The 18,673-nt window shown below is 41.0% G+C and overlaps 2 protein-coding genes across 2 annotated transcripts in view; one reads left to right on the top strand and one right to left on the bottom strand.

Moving 5' to 3' along the window:
• The window catches only part of LOC309493687 (piggyBac transposable element-derived protein 4-like), a 203,653-nt gene that overhangs the window by 85,671 nt on the left and 99,309 nt on the right, over positions 1-18,673 (top strand). The gene's annotated exons all lie outside the window — the stretch shown is intronic.
• LOC309493754 (polymeric immunoglobulin receptor-like) overlaps positions 1-18,673 on the bottom strand; it is a 140,074-nt gene that overhangs the window by 88,693 nt on the left and 32,708 nt on the right. The window contains exon 3 of the mRNA XM_082162981.1: positions 6,981-7,298. Within this exon, the coding sequence (XP_082019107.1) occupies positions 6,981-7,298 (318 nt within the window). The remainder of the gene's footprint in view (positions 1-6,980; positions 7,299-18,673) is intronic.

Below are 18,673 nucleotides of genomic sequence, written 5' to 3'. Positions count from 1 at the left end.
TCATGTGTGTCTGTCGGCTTCACCAATGTAGAGATGAGTTTCTTGTTGGCTTTTAACACATGGTTTCCATTGGAGGCAAGTACAGCTGGGCTGACTGATGATGAAGACTCTGAAATATTTCCTGAAGTGTTGAGGACCATATTCAAACTATCGGTCACATTCTAATTTATTGATCAGAAAAAAAAATACTGTAAATGTAAATATTAAGAAAGCCAATTAATCAGACCAGCAATGTCAATCATGTAACTGACGATTACATTTGATTTGATTATTTAAAAAAAAAATCTCTTGAAGACTTACAGGCAAAGGAAGCTCTTGATCTGTAATGTTCTCGATCTGCTCTAGAAGATTTTGAAGCTTTTCAGTCTGACTCTGAAATCAAAATTAAGAAGACAGAATTTGACGATATGTGAGTGATGACTCTAACCGGGTATGCTGAGTGCCTCTGAAATGAGACACAGACAGTGTTTTTGAACGAATTTCTTTAACAAATGATTCAATGACATATCTTTTTTTAAACATTTGTCGCCACCTAATGGTGGAAATTAAAATACTTTTCTAAAGGTGCTTTTCTGTATTGTGCTCGCTACAGTGGACAGTGTTTGTATCCAAACCAGTGCTGGCCCGAGCCTTTTGGGGGCCCTAAGCAGAATTTGATTCGGGGGCCCCCTCCCACCACGCGGAGTCACCTGTGCTTGACGATTATTTACACAAATGTCACGCTATAATGTTACATTATAAATGAATACAATGAGGTTATGTATTAATAAAAAATAAATACTTACAAAAATAACTTTTTGAAAGAGCTACTAAAAAAACCTACTTAAAAAAGTTTGAACTTTTTCTTTACTCTTTTACTAACTCTTTGAAACTTCTGAAAACAAACTGTCACAAAAACAAACTGTGTAAACTGTCGCTAAATATCCTCCAACGTTTTGCAACACTTTGCAGTTTTAATGATGTTTCCCTTGTCTTGTGTGAACTTTAGTTATTTCCTGTTCTGTGTCATGTTTTGTAGTCCTTTGTAGTTTTTCTAGTTTATTAGTATCCCCAGGTGTTTCTGATTAACGACGCCATCTTGTTATCTTGTTTAGCTCGTTAGTCTCTGTATTTAAACCCTGTGTCTTGTTACAGTGTTTGTGGGTTCATGATGTTGTTAGATGTTGGTTGTGCCGGTCTTTATGTCTGAGTTTTTGAGTCTGTCTAGTCTTTAGTTTATTTAATAAAAGTACTAGTTAGTGATGGCAAAATGAGGCTTCCTGAACCACTGAAACCTCGCAGCCCATTGCTTCAGCCAAAGGTTCATTACTCGAAGCTTCATTCAGCATTGCTCACTAGTGACACCTAGCTACTGTGCAAAGAAATAGCAGACAAATTAATTAATTCTGAACCAGTGTCACGCCCCGCCCGCCCTCCCTCCCTACCTCCCTCCCTCCCTACCTACCTAATTACCTAATTTTATAAAAAAAATATATTTTTATAAAAAAAATTATATTTTATAAAAAATACTTTTATAAATACAAATATTTATTTGTAATTTAAATATACAAATAAATATTTATATTTATTTGTATATTTATATTTAAATGTATATTTTATAAAAATATTTTTATAAATAAAAATATTTATTTATTTGTTTTGTACTCACTGTTGATGTCTGTAACCTTTCATTTGCAATAATAAAAAGACATGATCAGACATTTGTCCATTACTGTGTATAATATAAAATATGTATCTTTCACTGTCTGAATTTATTTGTGCAGAGTCACACACACAGTTAATTAATTATTCATAAATTGTTTGGATAGTGACAGTATGAACAACAACAACAGTGACACTGTGTTGAGTGCAGTGCTTATGTTAGAGGGAGTGCAATAACATACATTTATTCATTTAGCAGATTATAGATAACAGATTAAAGTAAACTGCAACAGAATAGTCCGGAAGGAAGGATTACAATAGATTTTTTTATTGAGAAACAAAAAACAATTATTTCAAGTGTGTTGGGGTTTAGACGATTCCTCTTCTTGGACAAAATCTCTCTAGGCTTGGAAAAGATCCTTACACAAGGAACAGGGGATGCAGGGTAAAAATGGCAGTGGTACAAATGAGGACACTGATGCTTCTGTTGAGCCCAGACAGGGGAGGATTCCCTCTTTCTTGCTGTCTCCATTACCAGGAAAAAGGAAGAGTCACAAAAAGCAAACAAATCCAAAAGGGCAATCCAAATCAAAAAGCAGTCCAGTCCAGATCCAAAAATCCAGAGCAATCCAAATAATCTTATCTAATTAATATAACAAGACTATAATATAGCTACTATAATTAATAATAACAATATACTATAACTATTCTAACCTGATAATGTCATAATATACAGCCCTCACATATGACACAACAATAACAATGATAGTTATCTGACTCTCTGACACTACTACAACTGCCTCTACTACTCCTGCAACACCCACAAGGTGGCGCGAGTTTCGAACCGCCTTTTATCCGGAAGCGACACTCAGACCGAACCGATGACGTATTTACACAAACCGAGGCCTCGTTTGTCATTAGTCACGTGATTTTCACGTTAACAACACAAGCCTCGAATCGCGGCTTCATCTGGCACGCCCACTTTTTCTCGACACACGCTCCGACGCCTCGGTTCAAATGTCACATCACTAGTACTAGTGCTGCATTTGGATCCTGCTTCCTTCTATGTTCCAGCCTGCCCCGTTACAGATGAACTCACCACTAACGTGGATCCAGCAGCAATGACTTCCAGGAATCCAGTAGCACGGATTATGTGTCTCCGTCAGGGAGACCGGCGCATTGAGGAGTATGTACAGGATTTTATCGATCTGGCAAATGTTACTCCTATTGACCCTCTGTGCCTCATGATATTTTTTAGAGGGGGACTATCAGAGCCACTTGGGTCAACCATGCCACTGCACCCTCCCCACAGCACTTTAGGATTTTATATTGGCTTGGCCCTGCAACTGAGTGATTTGGGATATGCTGTGGGGATCACGGAGGAGAAACGTGGTACTCCCACATTAGCCCTCATTCCGCAGCCTTGTCACGTCTGCCGATCCAGAGACTGTTCACGTCACGTCTGCCGATCCAGAGACTGTTCACGTCACTTCTGCCGATCCAGAGACTGTTCACGTCACTTCTGCCGATCCAGAGACTGTTCACGTCACTTCTGCCGATCCAGAAACTGTTCCGTCACTTCTGCCGATCCAGAGACTGTTCACGTCACTTCTGCCGATCCAGAGACTGTTCACGTCACTTCTGCCGATCCAGAAACTGTTCCGTCACTTCTGCCGATCCAGAGACTGTTCACGTCACTTCTGCCGATCCAGAGACTGTTCACGTCACTTCTGCCGATCCAGAGACTGTTCACGTCACGCACGCCGAGTCAGTGTCGCCGAACAGGATGGCAGCCGTCGAGCCAGTGTCTCCGGACAAGATGGCCGCCACCGCCGAACCAGTGTCTCAGGACAAGATGGTCTCCGCCGAGCCAGTGTCTCCGAACAAGATGGCTGCCGTCGAGCCAGTGTCTCAGGACAAGATGGTCTCCGCCGAGCCAGTGTCTTTGGACAAGATGGCCGCCGCCGAGCCTGTGTCTCCGGACAAGATGGCCGCCATCGAGCCTGTGTCTCCGGACAAGATGGCTGTTCCTGAGCCGGAATCTGTTCCTGAGCCGAGGTCTGTTCCTGAACCGGTGTTTGTTCCCGAGCCGGTTTCTGTTCCTGAGCCAGTGTCTGTTCCTGCCCATGATCCCATGGACGCCCCCAAGGAAATTTTGGGGGGGGGGAAATAAGGCCCTGCCATGGTCGGCCGAAGGGTCGTCTCCTCCCTGGCCGCCTGAAGGGTCGTCTCCTCCCTGGCCGCCTGAAGGGTCGTCTCCTCCCTGGCCGCCTGAAGGGTCGTCTCCTCCCTGGCCGCATGAAGGGTCGTCTCCGCCCTGGCCGCCTGAAGGGTCGTCTCCGCCCTGGCCGCCTGAAGGGTCGTCACCGCCCTGGCCGCCTGAAGGGTCGTCTCCGCCCTGGTCGCCTGCACAGCCTGCTCCGCCCTGGTCGCCTGCACAGCCTGCTCCGCCCTGGTCGCCTGCACAGCCTGCTCCGCCCTGGTCGCCTGCACAGCCTGCTCCGCCCTGGTCGCCTGCACAGCCTGCTCCGCCCTGGTCGCCTGCACAGCCTGCTCCGCCCTGGCCTCTCGTCCTGTCACATTCTCCAGGCCCTCTTCCGTTCCAAAGGGCTTGGCCCTCCACCCCGCCCCCGGATCCGCCTCCCACCCACCACCCTCCTGGACTATTGTTTTCTGAGGAGCGTCTGGAATCCACTCCTTAAGTGGGGGGCTATGTAATGATTCCTGTCTGGTGTTCCCCTGGTCTTGTGTGAACTTTAGTTATTTCCTGTTCTGTGTCATGTTTTGTAGTTTTTCTAGTGTATTAGTATCCCCAGGTGTTTCTGATTAACCACACCCTCTTGTTATCTTGTTTAGCTTGTTAGTCTCTGTATTTAAACCCTGTGTCTTGTTACAGTGTTTGTGGGTTCATGATGTTGTTAGATGTTGGTTGTGCCGTTCCCTATGTCTGAGTTTGAGTCTGTCTAGTCTTTAGTTTATTTAATAAAAGTACTACTGCTGCATTTGGATCCTGCTTCCTTCTATGTTCCAGCCTGCCCCGTTATTATACATGAATAATTAAGAGAAAGTGTCTTCTCATTGGATAAGAAAACTCAGTCACATGAATAATTATGAGACACCGATGAGTCATCAAAGTACTATAGTGCTCTGACACAATGAAGATTTTAAACCCGGAAGATGAAAATAGTGGAAAAAGCTATGGCAGGTATTTTTCAGATGTTCCCCAGTCACGCGAGACACGACAGACACTAAATCAGGGCATAAATGAGAGATTTAATATCCCAAAGTCTCTTTATGGCACAGCAGTACTGATGTCCATCCTTGAGTCTCTGTTATAGTGAAAGTATGGGCTGTTTAGTCTAATGTAAATCATGTCAGCATGTTTTGCTAGCTATGTTTTGTATGTTGTTACACAGCTTTTATTAATGCTTCACTGATGTCAAGGGTGTGGTGCAAATATAGCACTGTATGTGTGACCAGCAACGGCCAGTCTTCTAGACTGCAAACAACGAACAAATGATCTTTGGGTTTAATTTATGATACATAATGTATAGATGATGACATTATAAATCTAAATGACAGTCTGTATGCAGTTATTGCAGAATAAAAACTATTTAAGATTGTTTGCTTGCATACTGCATATTGAGCATGCATTTCAGAAGAAGTCATATTGTGGCACAAAGTCATGTGACCACTTTGAACTTTCCCCTGACACAGCTGTTATTAACACTTCACTGATGTCAAGGGTGTGGTGCAAATATAGCGCTGTATGTGTGACCAGCAACACTTGTTAAAGGAGTCATAACCTAGTATTACCTTGGATACCCACGCTCTATTATAGTCTTTCAGGCCCTTCTAAAAAAGAAAAGTGGAAAAAAAATAAACACAGAGCTCCTCTGACCCTTATTTCTGAAGGCATTATTGTCTCGCGAGATCTGATGCTATATTTTGGCTGTCGTGGACGGTCATTTTAATAATGCAAATGAGGGGCGCGTTGATTGGTGGCAGGAAGGAGGGGGGTTGACACCGCAGGTAACTTCAGCATATCATTCCAAAATGACATCATGGCGCAAGTTGTGAATGAACCTGACCTGGCCGCGACCTACGGAATTCAGCCGTATATGCACGAGCCAGACTCTGAACCTGAGCTGGAAAGGGAAGATGTGGAGTCGATGGAAGGACGTCTACATCAAGATGTCTCTGAATGGTAAAGACAATCATTTTGACTGAGAGATACATTATACCTTTTATTTAAAGGAGTCATCACCTGTAATTTTCACTTTTCCACGAGAATCAATGTATGTTATGATTGCCTAACGATTATACACTGGCCGGGAAGCCGATATTTAAAAGTGAAGCGTTTGTTTACCCCTGGGTTCGTAAACCAGCCCACGTGCACGCGCACTCAAATACGAGATTTTAATTTCTGCACCGACTTGACGTCAAGACGGGGCAGGATATACCATATATGGACACCGCAGACCTATGCTGCAGGAAGCCCGCCCTGCCCCTCTCCCCCTCATATTCAGTCGCGAAAGATGCAGAAACGTAGTGCACACGTGAGTTGCTCTGTTGTTGACTGCCAGAATCAACATCTAACTTAAATGTGATTAAATTCATTTTTACTTTCATATTAAGTCAACTTTTTTTTATCAGCTTACAGTGGTTATTGAGATCAACGTTTGCTATCATGTGGTGTTTTTGCCTTGTTTCACGTTGTGGTTTTTTAGACATTCAAATTTGTGAACGATTCCGGCGTAAAATGATTAGCACAGACACCTAACGTTAAGCCAGTGGGAAGGGTTGTAGGAACCGCGTCATTAAAAATGAATTTAATCCACTGGTCCCTGACAGCTTGGTCCGTTCTTGGGAGAGAAAACACATTTAAGTTACATGTTGATTCTGGCAGTCAACAACAGAGCAACTCACGTGTGCACTACGTTTCTGCATCTTTCGCGACTGAATATGAGGGGGAGAGGGGCAGGGCGGGCTTCCTGCAGCATAGGTCTGCGGTGTCCATATATGGTATATCCTGCCCCGTCTTGACGTCAAGTCGGGGCAGAAATTAAAATCTCGTATTTGAGTGCGCGTGCACGTGGGCTGGTTTACGAACCCAGGGGTAAACAAACGATTCACTTTTAAATATTGGCTTCCCGGCCAGTGTATAATCGTTAGGCAATCATAACATACATTGATTCTCGTGGAAAAGTGAAAATTACAGGTGATGACTCCTTTAATTACAGTCTTCTAGACTGCAAACAATGAACAAATCATTATATATAATTTTACAATCAGATGATGATCTTAAAAATAATATCAAAAGGCTGATAGCATCTTACCGTTATTAATGTTCAGATGTGTCACTGAAATCCACTTGTTCTTGTTCTTTTGTCCCGTCTCAACAGCTCCACACCAGTATATCCCAGAATCCTCTAGTATCAGATCAGTGATGGTCACAGTAAAAACTCCTGCAGATTCATCATCCCTCCGAGAGAATCTGCTGTTACTGTTTGTTTCTGATGAAACTTTGATACCCGATGTCTCACAGAGCGACGGGTCGCTTCCTTTGCAGATGAACTTGATCTTGTTCTTCAAATCACTGTTATAATGGCAGGTGATGTTCAGATGCTCTCCAGTCACACGAAACATGACAGACACTAAATCAGGGCATAAATAAGATATTTAACTGTCCCAAAGTCTCTTTATGGCACAGCAGTACTGATGTCCATCCTTGAGTCTCTGTTATAGTGACAGTATGGGCTGTTTAGTCTAGTGTAAATCATGTCAGCTATGTTTTGGTGTGAACGGCTTCTCTGTTAACAAAGACTGATAATTGAATAAATATAAAATGAAAAGGTATTTTGCTACAGAAAGACCTGAACTTTTGTGTACAGATAATGAATACTTTGTGTTTTGAATGAGCGATTTCTCCATAACTGAGACAGTGTTGTGTGTGAGGAAGTGATGTGGGTCAGTGTCTGTGGTGTGAACACACTCGCTTATCATCATCTACAGAGGATACTGTGTTTTCTGTTACCTCACCTCTTTACATCCTCACACAGGGTTCCCACACCTTGGTTAACTTCAAATTCAAGGACCTTTCAAGGACTTTCCAGGTCCAATACCCTCAAATTCAAGGACTTAACCCTCTAAGGTGCTGCCCGCGCTTCTCCCGGTACATCTTTGCCGCGCAATGGTGCCGCCCACGCCTCTTCCGGTACAACTTTGCCGCTCAATGGTGCCGCCGTGCAAGGCGCGAGTGTTCACGAAGCACAAGCAGATCATTTTGACCATTTGCCCTACGGGGATGGGGGTGGCAGGGGTGAACGTGGTCTTAGTGTACATAGGAGAGCTGTTGCTAGAGGTAAAGGCAGCAGGGGTAGAAGAAATAAATTCCAACATCAATTCAATATCTACTATTTCCTGAATATTACTGATGAACTGATCAAAAAGTAGGCTATTGTTCACATGCGTTTTACTACTATATAGTATAGTAATAATTTAGTACTTTCTTCTGTTATTGTTGGTTTCCTCTTTTCTCATCATTTTGAATGAGGATCAAATAAAATAAAATAAAACATGCAAATAAGTTCAAACATCAGTTCAATATCTACTATTTCCTGAATATTATGAAATTCAAGAGGACCGCCCCCTGATGACGTCATAATATGCAAATTAGATGTGTATATTTACACCCCACATAAACTTTCAGTCATCCCCAACATTTTTCTAATTTACAGTATCTCTATCTTTAAGCCCTTTCAAGCCACAAGCTTTTAAAATTTTGATGTCAAAATCCAGCATTTTTTCAAAAAAAACTTGCCGCCTAAAGGGTTAATGTGGGAACACATTTGTTGTGTCGAACAACAAACGTTGAGGTTCCATCGTAGTTGTTTTATGCGCACATGAACGTCATGGCAACGTACAACACAAAGTACCTCACGCGGGAAACACTTAACGTAATGCGTAAATGCGCGTAGCTAACATAAATCAAGCAAGTATGCATGGGCCACGAAGTGTTGGCAAAATAACACATTAACGGACCAGAGGAAATAATATGGAATTTTTTTCCAGAAAACTAAATAAACAAAATAAATTCAAGCACTTTCAAGGAACTGTATCTATTATGTTCATTTTCAAAAACTTTCCAGGCCCTTGATTATTTTTTTATTTTTTTTAGATTCACAAACTTTCAAGGATTTCAAAGACCCGTGGGAACCCTGATACAGCGCTCTCTCAGACACACACAGACCTCTCTGATGTTACTGATATATTAGTTATGATTATATGTGTTTTACACCATATCTATGTGCACTGTCCACTTCACTCATGCAGAATATTCTGACTTACCAGGTTTAATTTCCAGGATAATCTCTGTGTATTTATCAGGTTTTCCCTGTCCTGTCCTGTCCTCACACCACACCGGTATTTGCCTTGATCCTCTGTTCTCAGATCAGTGATGGTGACGGTGAAGATGTGGGTCGTTCTGTCATCGGTCAGAGAGAATCTCCTGTCTTTAGCTGGAGATCCAGATTCAACAGGAATGTTTTTATTGAGTCATGGACACTCTCCTCTGCAGAGATACTTATTCTGCTCTTCATATCCAGACTCATAGGGACAGCGTATTTCAACTTTTCCTTCTTCATAACCAGTGAAAGTCAAGATCTCCGTTGTCTCACACGCCAAGACTAAAAACATAAGAGAGAGAAACTCAGCTCAGAGCGAACATGGACCTGATTGAGAACAGGAGCTGTTTTAGAAAGACCCAGAAACACAGAATAAACTCTTACCTGACATGATGAGCAGGAGAAATATGAGAAGTTTATGATCACAGATCTGGATCATTTTCTGCTTTATCTGTGAGCCGCATGGTGGCCTGTGTTATGAAGATCTCTCTCTCTCTCTCTCTCTCTCTCTCTCTCTCTCTCTCTCTCTCTCTCTCTCTCTCTCTCTCTCTCTCTCTCTCTCTCTGTGCGCATGTGCGGAGTGACTGGGAGGAACGCGTGAGTGTTTGAGCGAGTGGCGGCGTGTTTGAGTGAGTTTTTTCTCTTTTTCCCCTTTTTTTCTTGTTTCTTTAATCATTTAGTTTAGCTTAGTTTGTAGTTAGCTGTTAGGGGGTGTGGAAATGTCGGCAGATTCTGACGGGTTTGCTACCTTAACAGCCCGGAACGGCTGTAAATGTATACCAGATGACTCGATCATGGTCGAAGACTGCTTGACTGCTGTCAGTAGTGAAATAGGTGCTCGGAACATTCTGTCAGCATCTAGAATGAATAAAGCTGTCGTTGTGTTTTTGAAAGAAGAGTCTATGGTTCATCATTTAGTAAGTTGGCTTATCTGTTGGTGATGTTTTTCTGCCTGTTTTACCGCTGTCGAGCCCTTCTAAAAAGGTAACTCTTTCTAATGTGCCGCCTTTTATTTCTAATGACTCACTTGAGCGATTACATGGCTGCTATGGCAAAATATTGATGCCGATTAAAATGATCCCCCTCTGTGTTAAAAATCCAAATTTGAAACATGTGATGTCTTTCAGACGGCAAACTTTTATGATTTTGAATGCCGAATTTCAAAATTTGGACGTTTCCGTGAAATTGGCTTTGTCAGGTAAAGATTATAAATGTTTTATCAGCACGGATTCAATGAAATGTTTTTCTTGTGAGATTTTTGGTCATACAAGACAAAAATGTCCATCTAATAAGGTGACTGAACAAAATGAGACCGAACCTACTATACTTCTGGAGCAAGTGGCTTCTACTTCGGAAATTGTTAATCAGGATGTAACGTTAGGGAACAAAACTGATCTGGCTGTATCGGATTCTTTGTCTAAAGACGAAGAAAATCCGAAAGAACATGCAGTTAACAGTTGTGCTGTGGACGCAGAAAAGTGTTTAGTGAACACTAGTGAGTGTGATAATGTCAGCAGTGGGGCTGAGATCGCCGCTGCGGGAACCAGTGACCCAGAGCGCCCGCGGGAGTCAGGTGAGCTCGCGGATGCCGGAGAGTCGCGGGACTCGCGAGCATCTGTTGGCCTGTCACTGAATGACGAGGAACAGCTCACCGGGAGAGGTGAGACGCAGTCTGTAAATATTGATTCTGACAGCGAGGAATCTGATATTGTAGATTATCTCACTGATGTTAGTTCACAAGGAAGTTATGCAGAAAAACAATGCAGCCTTCAAATGAAGCCACCTTATTATACAGTGCAACAAATGAATGATTTCCTTGATAGCACTTTTAATCAGCGAAAACCAAGATTAGAGAAGTATTTCTCTGATTTGCAACTTTTTGTTGATTCTTGTGCCATGGCTACGAGAAAAGCTTCATTGGAGGAGCTTGATCAGCCAAAAAGATATCGACTCAAGAAACATGTAAGCACTGTTAAAAAAAGACTGAAAATCAGTTCAAAGAAATACAAATAGAGTCATGTTTATTAACAGGGTGATATCTTGGGCTTTTTTTCTTTTTTTCTTTCCTTTCCTCATGACAACCTTAAACATTGGAACTTTTAATATTAATGGTTGTCGGGGTATAGAAGAGAGAGCGGCTTTAGTCGATTATTTGCGCTTAAAGAAAGTGGATGTGATTTTATTACAGGAAACGCATTCGGATCAGCAGAATCAGACACAGTGGACTGGTGATTGGAAAGGCAATGTTTTGCTAAGCCATGGAACAAACCTTAGTGCAGGTGTTGCCATTCTTTTTTCTCCATCTGTTAGTAGTCAGCCAGATATGGTTGAGGTTGTGCCTGGTCGGATTTTGAGAGCTGATATTGCTTTGGGTGATGCACTTTTTTCTTTTTTTAATGTGTATGCTCCAAATATTGGTCAAGAACGTATTATGTTTTTTTAAAATACTTTCTCATGCTTTATCACAGTGTCCTCAGGGAAATATTCTTGTTCTTGGTGGTGATTTTAATTGTACTGTTAATCCAGATCTGGATAGAAATCATGATGAACCTCATCCACCTTCTGCTGAGAGCTTAAAGAAATTAATGATCATGATTTAGTTGATTTATGGAGGCCTTTTCTGGGGTTAGACAGTACACATGGTTTAAAGCTAATTTAAATAATATGTCAGGAGCTAGACTCGACCGCTTCTGTGTTGCAAAAGGCAATAGGGGAAGGTTCTTTAATAGTTCAATTTCGCCATCTTTTTTATCAGATCATCACTATGTATCTATTAAAGTTTCTGTCTCTATTCCTAGATTCTCTAAGTCACATTGGAACTTTAATAATAGATTATTGCAGGATTGCACCTTCATTCACTCTTTTAATCTTTTCTGGAAAACTTGGAGAGAGGAGAGATGCAGTTTTCAGTCATTGAGTCAATGGTGGGACATCGGTAAAGCACAAATTAAGACTTTTTGCCAACAGTACTCTGCACATAGTACTAGAGCCCTTAAAGAAAAAATGAAGTCTCTCTTGAAAAAGATATTCTTGGGCAAAGCAGTGACTCTACCCACAATACTTCATCCTTTATTGACTCTGTTGCAAGAGATAAGATCCTTTTAAAGAACTTATTGGAGGAACGAGGAAAAACAGCCCTTCTAAGGACCCGGTTTGCTCAGCTGAATGACATGGATGCTCCAACAGTTTTCTTTTTTGGACTTGAAAAAAAGTCAAGAGAACAGAAGATCTTTCATCAATTGAAGATTCCATGTGGTGGAGTTACAACTGATCAGCGGGAAATTCAAGCATATGCTCTTTCCTTTTATGAGGATTTATACTGTTCCGAGGAATGTGATGGAGCTGTAGCTGATGAATTTTTATATGATTTATCTAAGCTATCTGAAGAGGAACATGATGACTTGGACAGTCCTTTATCATTTGGAGAACTTTCTCAAGCTGTTCAGGAGATGTCTTTTGGGAAATCACCTGGGTTGGATGGACTTTCAGCAGAGTTTTTTAAGTCTTTCTGGAATTTAATCGGACAAGACCTATATGGTGTTTTTCTTGAATGTATTGAGCAAGGAACTCTTCCTTTGAGTAGTCGAAGGGCAATTTTAACCCTAATCCCAAAAAAGGGTGATCTTGGGTGTCTAAAGAACTGGCGTCCAGTATCATTGATCTGTGCTGATTTTAAGATATTGTCAAAAGCATTGACTAATAGACTTAAAAAATGTATGGCGTCAGTCATTCACAACGATCAAACATTTTGTGTCCCTAAAAGGTCGATTTTTGACAATCTCTTTTTGTTGAGAGATATCATTACTGTTGCTAAAATGCATAATTTGGACATTGGTTTTCTTTCGCTAGACCAAGAAAAGGCGTTCGACAGGGTTGATCATCAATATTTATTTAAGACCCTGGAAGCCTTTGGTTTTGGTCCTTATTTTGTTTCTCTCATTAAGATGTTGTATAATGAAATTTACAGCATGTTAAGATTTAATGGTTCCCTTACTAGGCCTTTTTCTGTAACCAGGGGAATAAGGCAAGGGTGCCCTCTGTCAGGTCTCCTGTATGCAATATCTATTGAGCCTCTCCTAGTTTCACTTAGGAGGCAACTACATGGTGTAAATATTCCCATTTTCCCCAGTCTAGATCCAGTTAAACTTACAGCTTACGCAGATGACATAACAGTAGTTATAAAAGATTCGGAAGATGTTTCAAGATTGATCTCTTCTTTAGATAGCTTTCGAAAAGCTTCATCTGCATGTATCAACTGGGGGAAATGTGCATCCTTGCTGTTGGGAGAATGGTCGGGTGGAGGACCTCCCCAGCTGCCAAAGCAATGTAGATGGGCCCGAGATGGCTTTAGAGTCACCAAATTTTTGAATGCTGGTATTACAAAAGTTATGGACTTGATTGATTTAACAAAAGGCCAATGGCGAACTGAATATGAACTTGCTAATCAAGTTGGGCTAACTTCTGTTAGAATTGTGGAGGGATTAGTTAGGAATCTTAAGGCCTCTTTTCCTCCGATGTTGACTTCTTTTATAAATAATGTTTTTTTTTAATGGTTTTATTCCTCAGACATTTCCTGAATTTAAGGTGGTCCTTAAAGATTGGGAATCAGTTGATGATACAAGTCTAACAAACTTACTGAAAGGTTATGGGGATTTGGTATTGTTTTGTATTGAAAAAAAAAAGTTATATCATATTTGTGTGAAGTCTGTACATCTTGGACAATTGAAACAAAGACTGGACACTAAATGGAGGACTTGGCTTTCTATTTCTGATGACTTATATCCATCTTGGAGATTACTGTACAAACACCCTATCTCCAAGAGATGCGGGGACCTTCAGTGGAGGTTATTGCATTGTATTATTGCCTCAAACTCTTTTATTTCAAAGCTTAATGAGACTGTTTTACCGATATGTCCTTTTTGTAATACAACTGACACTGTTTTTCATATGTTTTGTGAGTGTCTTAGACTCTGTCCATTGTTTGAATTGTTGGGAGAAATCATTGTAAAATTGGGTTTCTCGTATACCGATAGTCTATTTATATTGGGTTGCCGATATAAGAAGTCTTGGCAGCAACAGTGTACACTTGCCAATTTTTTAATAGGGCAAGCTAAACTAGCAATTTATAAGACACATCAGTGTAAAAATGCTGGAGAGGATATAAGCATGGTGCCTCTTTTTAAGTCTTTGGGGAAGTCAAGAGTGGTCATTGAATATACCTATTATCGGCACACTAATAATGTAGCTTATTTTGAATGGAGATGGGGTTTTGGTGAATCAGGGAATCTGGTATTTAATTGGTAATTAGGGGCCAAGCACAGAATGTGCGTAGGCACCTATTGTATCTGTTAGCGTACCAAAAATAATTCTTCTTTTTCTTCCGCTCTGGGAGTCTATGGCAGCCCATAGAACCGCTTCGGGAAAGTTGTGCAATTTGGCACACTGATAGAGGACAGACTGAACAGTCACCATAGCAAATTTGGAGTCTCCAACTCATTCCCTCTAGCGCCACCAGCTGCCCAAATTTGCACTCATGTTTATGCTAATAACTTTTGAACCACAAGGGCTAGAAACAAAATTCGTTTTTCCTCTGATTCCTGACCTCATGACGATTCGATTGCATCTACAGACCATGGCGACAAAAAGTTATGGAATTCAAGTTGATTCGCTTAGCAATTTTCGAAAAAACCCACAAACAAATTTTACGTAGCGCTTGCGAAAACAGACGTAAGGCTGTATCTTTATTGGCGCTTTATTGGATTCAGACCAAAGTTGGCACATGTCATCACAAGCATGACCTGAGGCTACATGCTGCGTTTCGGCACAGCGCCACCTACTGGTCCGGAGATATGAAAAATGGCTATTTTTGCTTATAACTTCTGAACAGTTTGCCCAAAAATCATCAAATTGGTCTCGTTAGATTCAGGCCAACATGCTGAGTCGACTGATATCCAATTTTACCATATCGGCCATTTTGGCTGTCGGCCATTTTGAATTTTGTGCTAAAATGCTGTATTTTAAGAACGCATGAATGGATTTTTACGAAACATGGTATGGGTCATCAGCACGATGCCCTGAAGGATCGTGAGAAGTTTCGAAACAGCGCCACCTTGTGGTCAAAAGTTATAACAACATTTCCAAAAAGGCTAATAACCTTTGAATCAATCTGCCTATTGAAATGCCACTGGTCTTAATAGATTCCCTGGGTCACGCTGAGAACATAGATACCAAGTTTGCCATATTTGGCCGAACTTCCTGTCCGCCATCTTGATTTTTAGTCAAAACCTACTTTTTCTAACTCCTCCTAGACCGTTTGTCCGATTTTCACCAACATCGAATCGTATCATCTCCACACTGTACCGACAAAAAGTTATGGAATTCGTGTTGATTCGTCAAACCGTTCTCGAATACCGTGCAAACAAATTTTACGTTGTGCTACAGCTACAGATTTAGTGCAAAAGTACTAAATCGCCCATAACTCCTAGACTCCTTTTGTCCTAGACTCAAGTGTCTTACACCAATGTGATCCCTGGCTCAAGGCGGACAAAATGGCTATCTCCAATTTAGGCCCGAACATTTTTCTGCTATGTCGAATTTTGTCCGAAACCTACTTTTGCGAACTAGTCCTAGGTTTTTCGCCAGATCGGTACCAAACCAGTCTAGGACATTTCTCTGGACTCTCTAGATCAGTAATTATCGAAAAAAAGTTGAACTTTTGCATTTGGGTGGCTGTAACAGGGTCATTTAGAAAAGGGGCATGGCAAAATACACTAAAAAAGCCTATAAATCCCAAATGAAAACTCAGAACTTCACCAAAATTGATCAGCATATGTGTCAGAACATGGTGAGGAAGCATGCAGAGTTTCATGGAGATCGGACCATAGGTAGCGCTATAACTGGCAAAAAGCCTTCATTCTTATTAGGGGTTCAAGCATGAAATGCTGAAACCCTATTGTAATTGTAAGGATTCGTAAAACGCATCGTGCAGGCCAAACCGTAAGGCCTAGAGACGTGAAACCTGTCCAGATGGTAGGCCTCAATTTGGGGACAACCTATCAGAGTATGACCCCGAATGGCCCATAGGTGGCGCTACAGCGACCAAAAGTACAAAATCGCCCATAACTCTTAGACCGTTTGTCCCAGGATCAAGTGTCTTATATCGTTGGAATCCTTGGCTCAAGGCAGGCAAAATGGCTATCTCCGATTTGCTCGCCCTTTGGCGCCAATTTCGAGTAAATTGCATTTTTTGAAAAACCTATTTTTGCAAACTTCTCCTTGGTTTTTCGCCCGATCGGAACCAAACCACTGCAAGAATATTCTCTGGAGTCTGACAATCAATAATCATCCAAAAAATTCTAAATTTCAATTAACGGTCGATAAGGGGAACCAAAATCTTTGATGGCACCATGGCCACTTTTACTAAAATGGTTATAAATTGTGAACGGAAAGAGATTTTTTGGCTAAACTTGGGACACATCTTCCTGAGCACAATCTGAGATCACTTGAAAAAAATCGCAACAATTGGCCACTAGGTGGCACTATAAAACGGTTATAACTTGTGAACAGAAAGAGATATTTTCGCAAAACTTGGGACACATGTTCATGAGCTCATTCTGAGGTCACGTGAAAAGAAATCATGACAATTGGCCACTTGGTGGCGCTATAAAATGGTTATAACTTGTGAACGGAATGAGATATTTTTACTAAACTTGGGACACATGTTCATAAGCTCAATCTGAGTTGACATGAAAAAAATCGTGACAATTGGCCACTTGGTGGCGCTATAACAGTGAAAAAATCATGAAAATAGCTATAAGCGCACCCAACCGTTAGTCTACTGAAAATTGGCACGCAGTGTCTTTGTCGAGGGTGCCATGATAGTCTATGAGAACATTGGTGTATCTCAAAAAACTCAGTATAGGTCATTGGCACAAAGCCTTGAAGGACCCTTAGAAGTTTCAAGAAAGCCCGTGTTTTTTTCACAGGAGTGACCTCCTAAGAATCCTTGCCGAGTCCAACAATACCAAACATGCCAGGTTTCGCCGTATGGTTTTTGTAAGTGTCATTTAGAGCTTTAAAAAATTTTGGTTATCTTCAAAGCCGTTAGTCTGATCTAGACAACAACAAAAAAACAAAGGAAATTTGAAAACATAGGTAAATAGCTAAACAATAACGCCAAATGTTAAAAATATGATAGGAACTGACAAAAAAAATAAATAAATCCAATCAATTTCACCCATGGATTATTTTGATGCTCACATGTTTGAAACGAACAATGATGGATTGTGATGAAATTTGTTTTGTATCGGGACTGGCGAATCCCCGTCCATACTGTCAATGACCGTTCGCAAAGACCCGCCCACTTTAGTTACTGTTGCTATGTCTGACAAGCGACGCCACTCTCACACCACACCAAGTTCTCACGCAGTGAAAAATACATTGCGGATCAGAAAAAAGACTGCGCGCTGACAGACAAGTACTTTTGATATGAAACAGGGTCTCCGCGGATCCTTAAACAGTATTAAAATGTCTTAAATAAAATATCAGTTTTTTAAGGTCTTAAAATGTAATAAATTTCGCTAATTTTCGAAGAGTGGCATTAAATTTCATATGGGCGGCATTAAATTTCATCTGGGCGGAATGAAAGAAAGATATGTCTGGAGAAACTATTTTCCATGCTAACGTTATTTCACCAGCGCACGTCCCTGTCTAATAGGCATGTCGCTTAAATAACGTTCGGAACGCGTCGCTGGGTAACACTGTTTGAGAGGGTCCTTTTTCACGCGGCGCGGGTGTTTTTATATGAATGTATCTGAAGTGAACTGACGATCTTTAGAAAAGTTTCGTTGTTATTACGATTGAATCTTTCTTTATCTTTCCTGATAAAGCAGTGTTTATGAGCTTTGCTTTGTGTACAGCCGTTACCGGGGAAACCGCTATTTCTGCCGCTCCTAAAGCGCCTCCTGCTGGCACCTCTTTGTAAACAGCTTTGCAAACCTGTATTAATACTAGTGTGGAGGTTTTCTATAATATTCTCTCATTACAGTAAATTAGGGCATTCTAAGTCAATCTACTGCAGTATTTCCTCTCTCACTCAGTAGAAAATGTGGTTAACACCCAGTCATGCAAAAAAAAAAAAAAAAAAAAGTCATTTACCGTGAAACCGGTAGACTATAATTTAGCAAAATACTGTGATGTGTATTTTTGGTCATACCGCCCAGCACTAGCATAAGGCAATTTTTCTGGATGTTTATGTTTGCACACCTTATCTTATGGTAAACTAAACTTACTTTATTTAAATATTTGACAGACATAGGCTATCTTAATAAAATTCTCTTGGTATCATTGCTTTAGGAATAAGTTGGCAGTTTTTATGTTTGTATAAGGGTTAGGGTTAGGGGTTGTGTTTTTCATATTTTTAGGAATGTACAAAGGAACTAAATCTCAGGAATATGCTCTCCATGTCAATGGATGGACCCTCTGTTAATTGGAAATTTATGAATCTCCTGCAAAAAGAGCATGCTGAGCAATTTGCTGGGACACAAATTCAAATTGTCAATTTGAATTGACAATTTCAAATTCTTTGCTGTTGTTTGGAAACTAATTCCCTTTTTTACTCCATCCAT

This window comes from Leuciscus leuciscus, assembly GCF_965113295.1.
Source record: "Leuciscus leuciscus genome assembly, chromosome: 3".
NCBI lineage: Eukaryota > Metazoa > Chordata > Actinopteri > Cypriniformes > Leuciscidae > Leuciscus > Leuciscus leuciscus.
The sequence above is the reverse complement of the archived record's forward strand: the minus strand, read 5'-3'. Positions and strand labels throughout refer to the sequence as shown.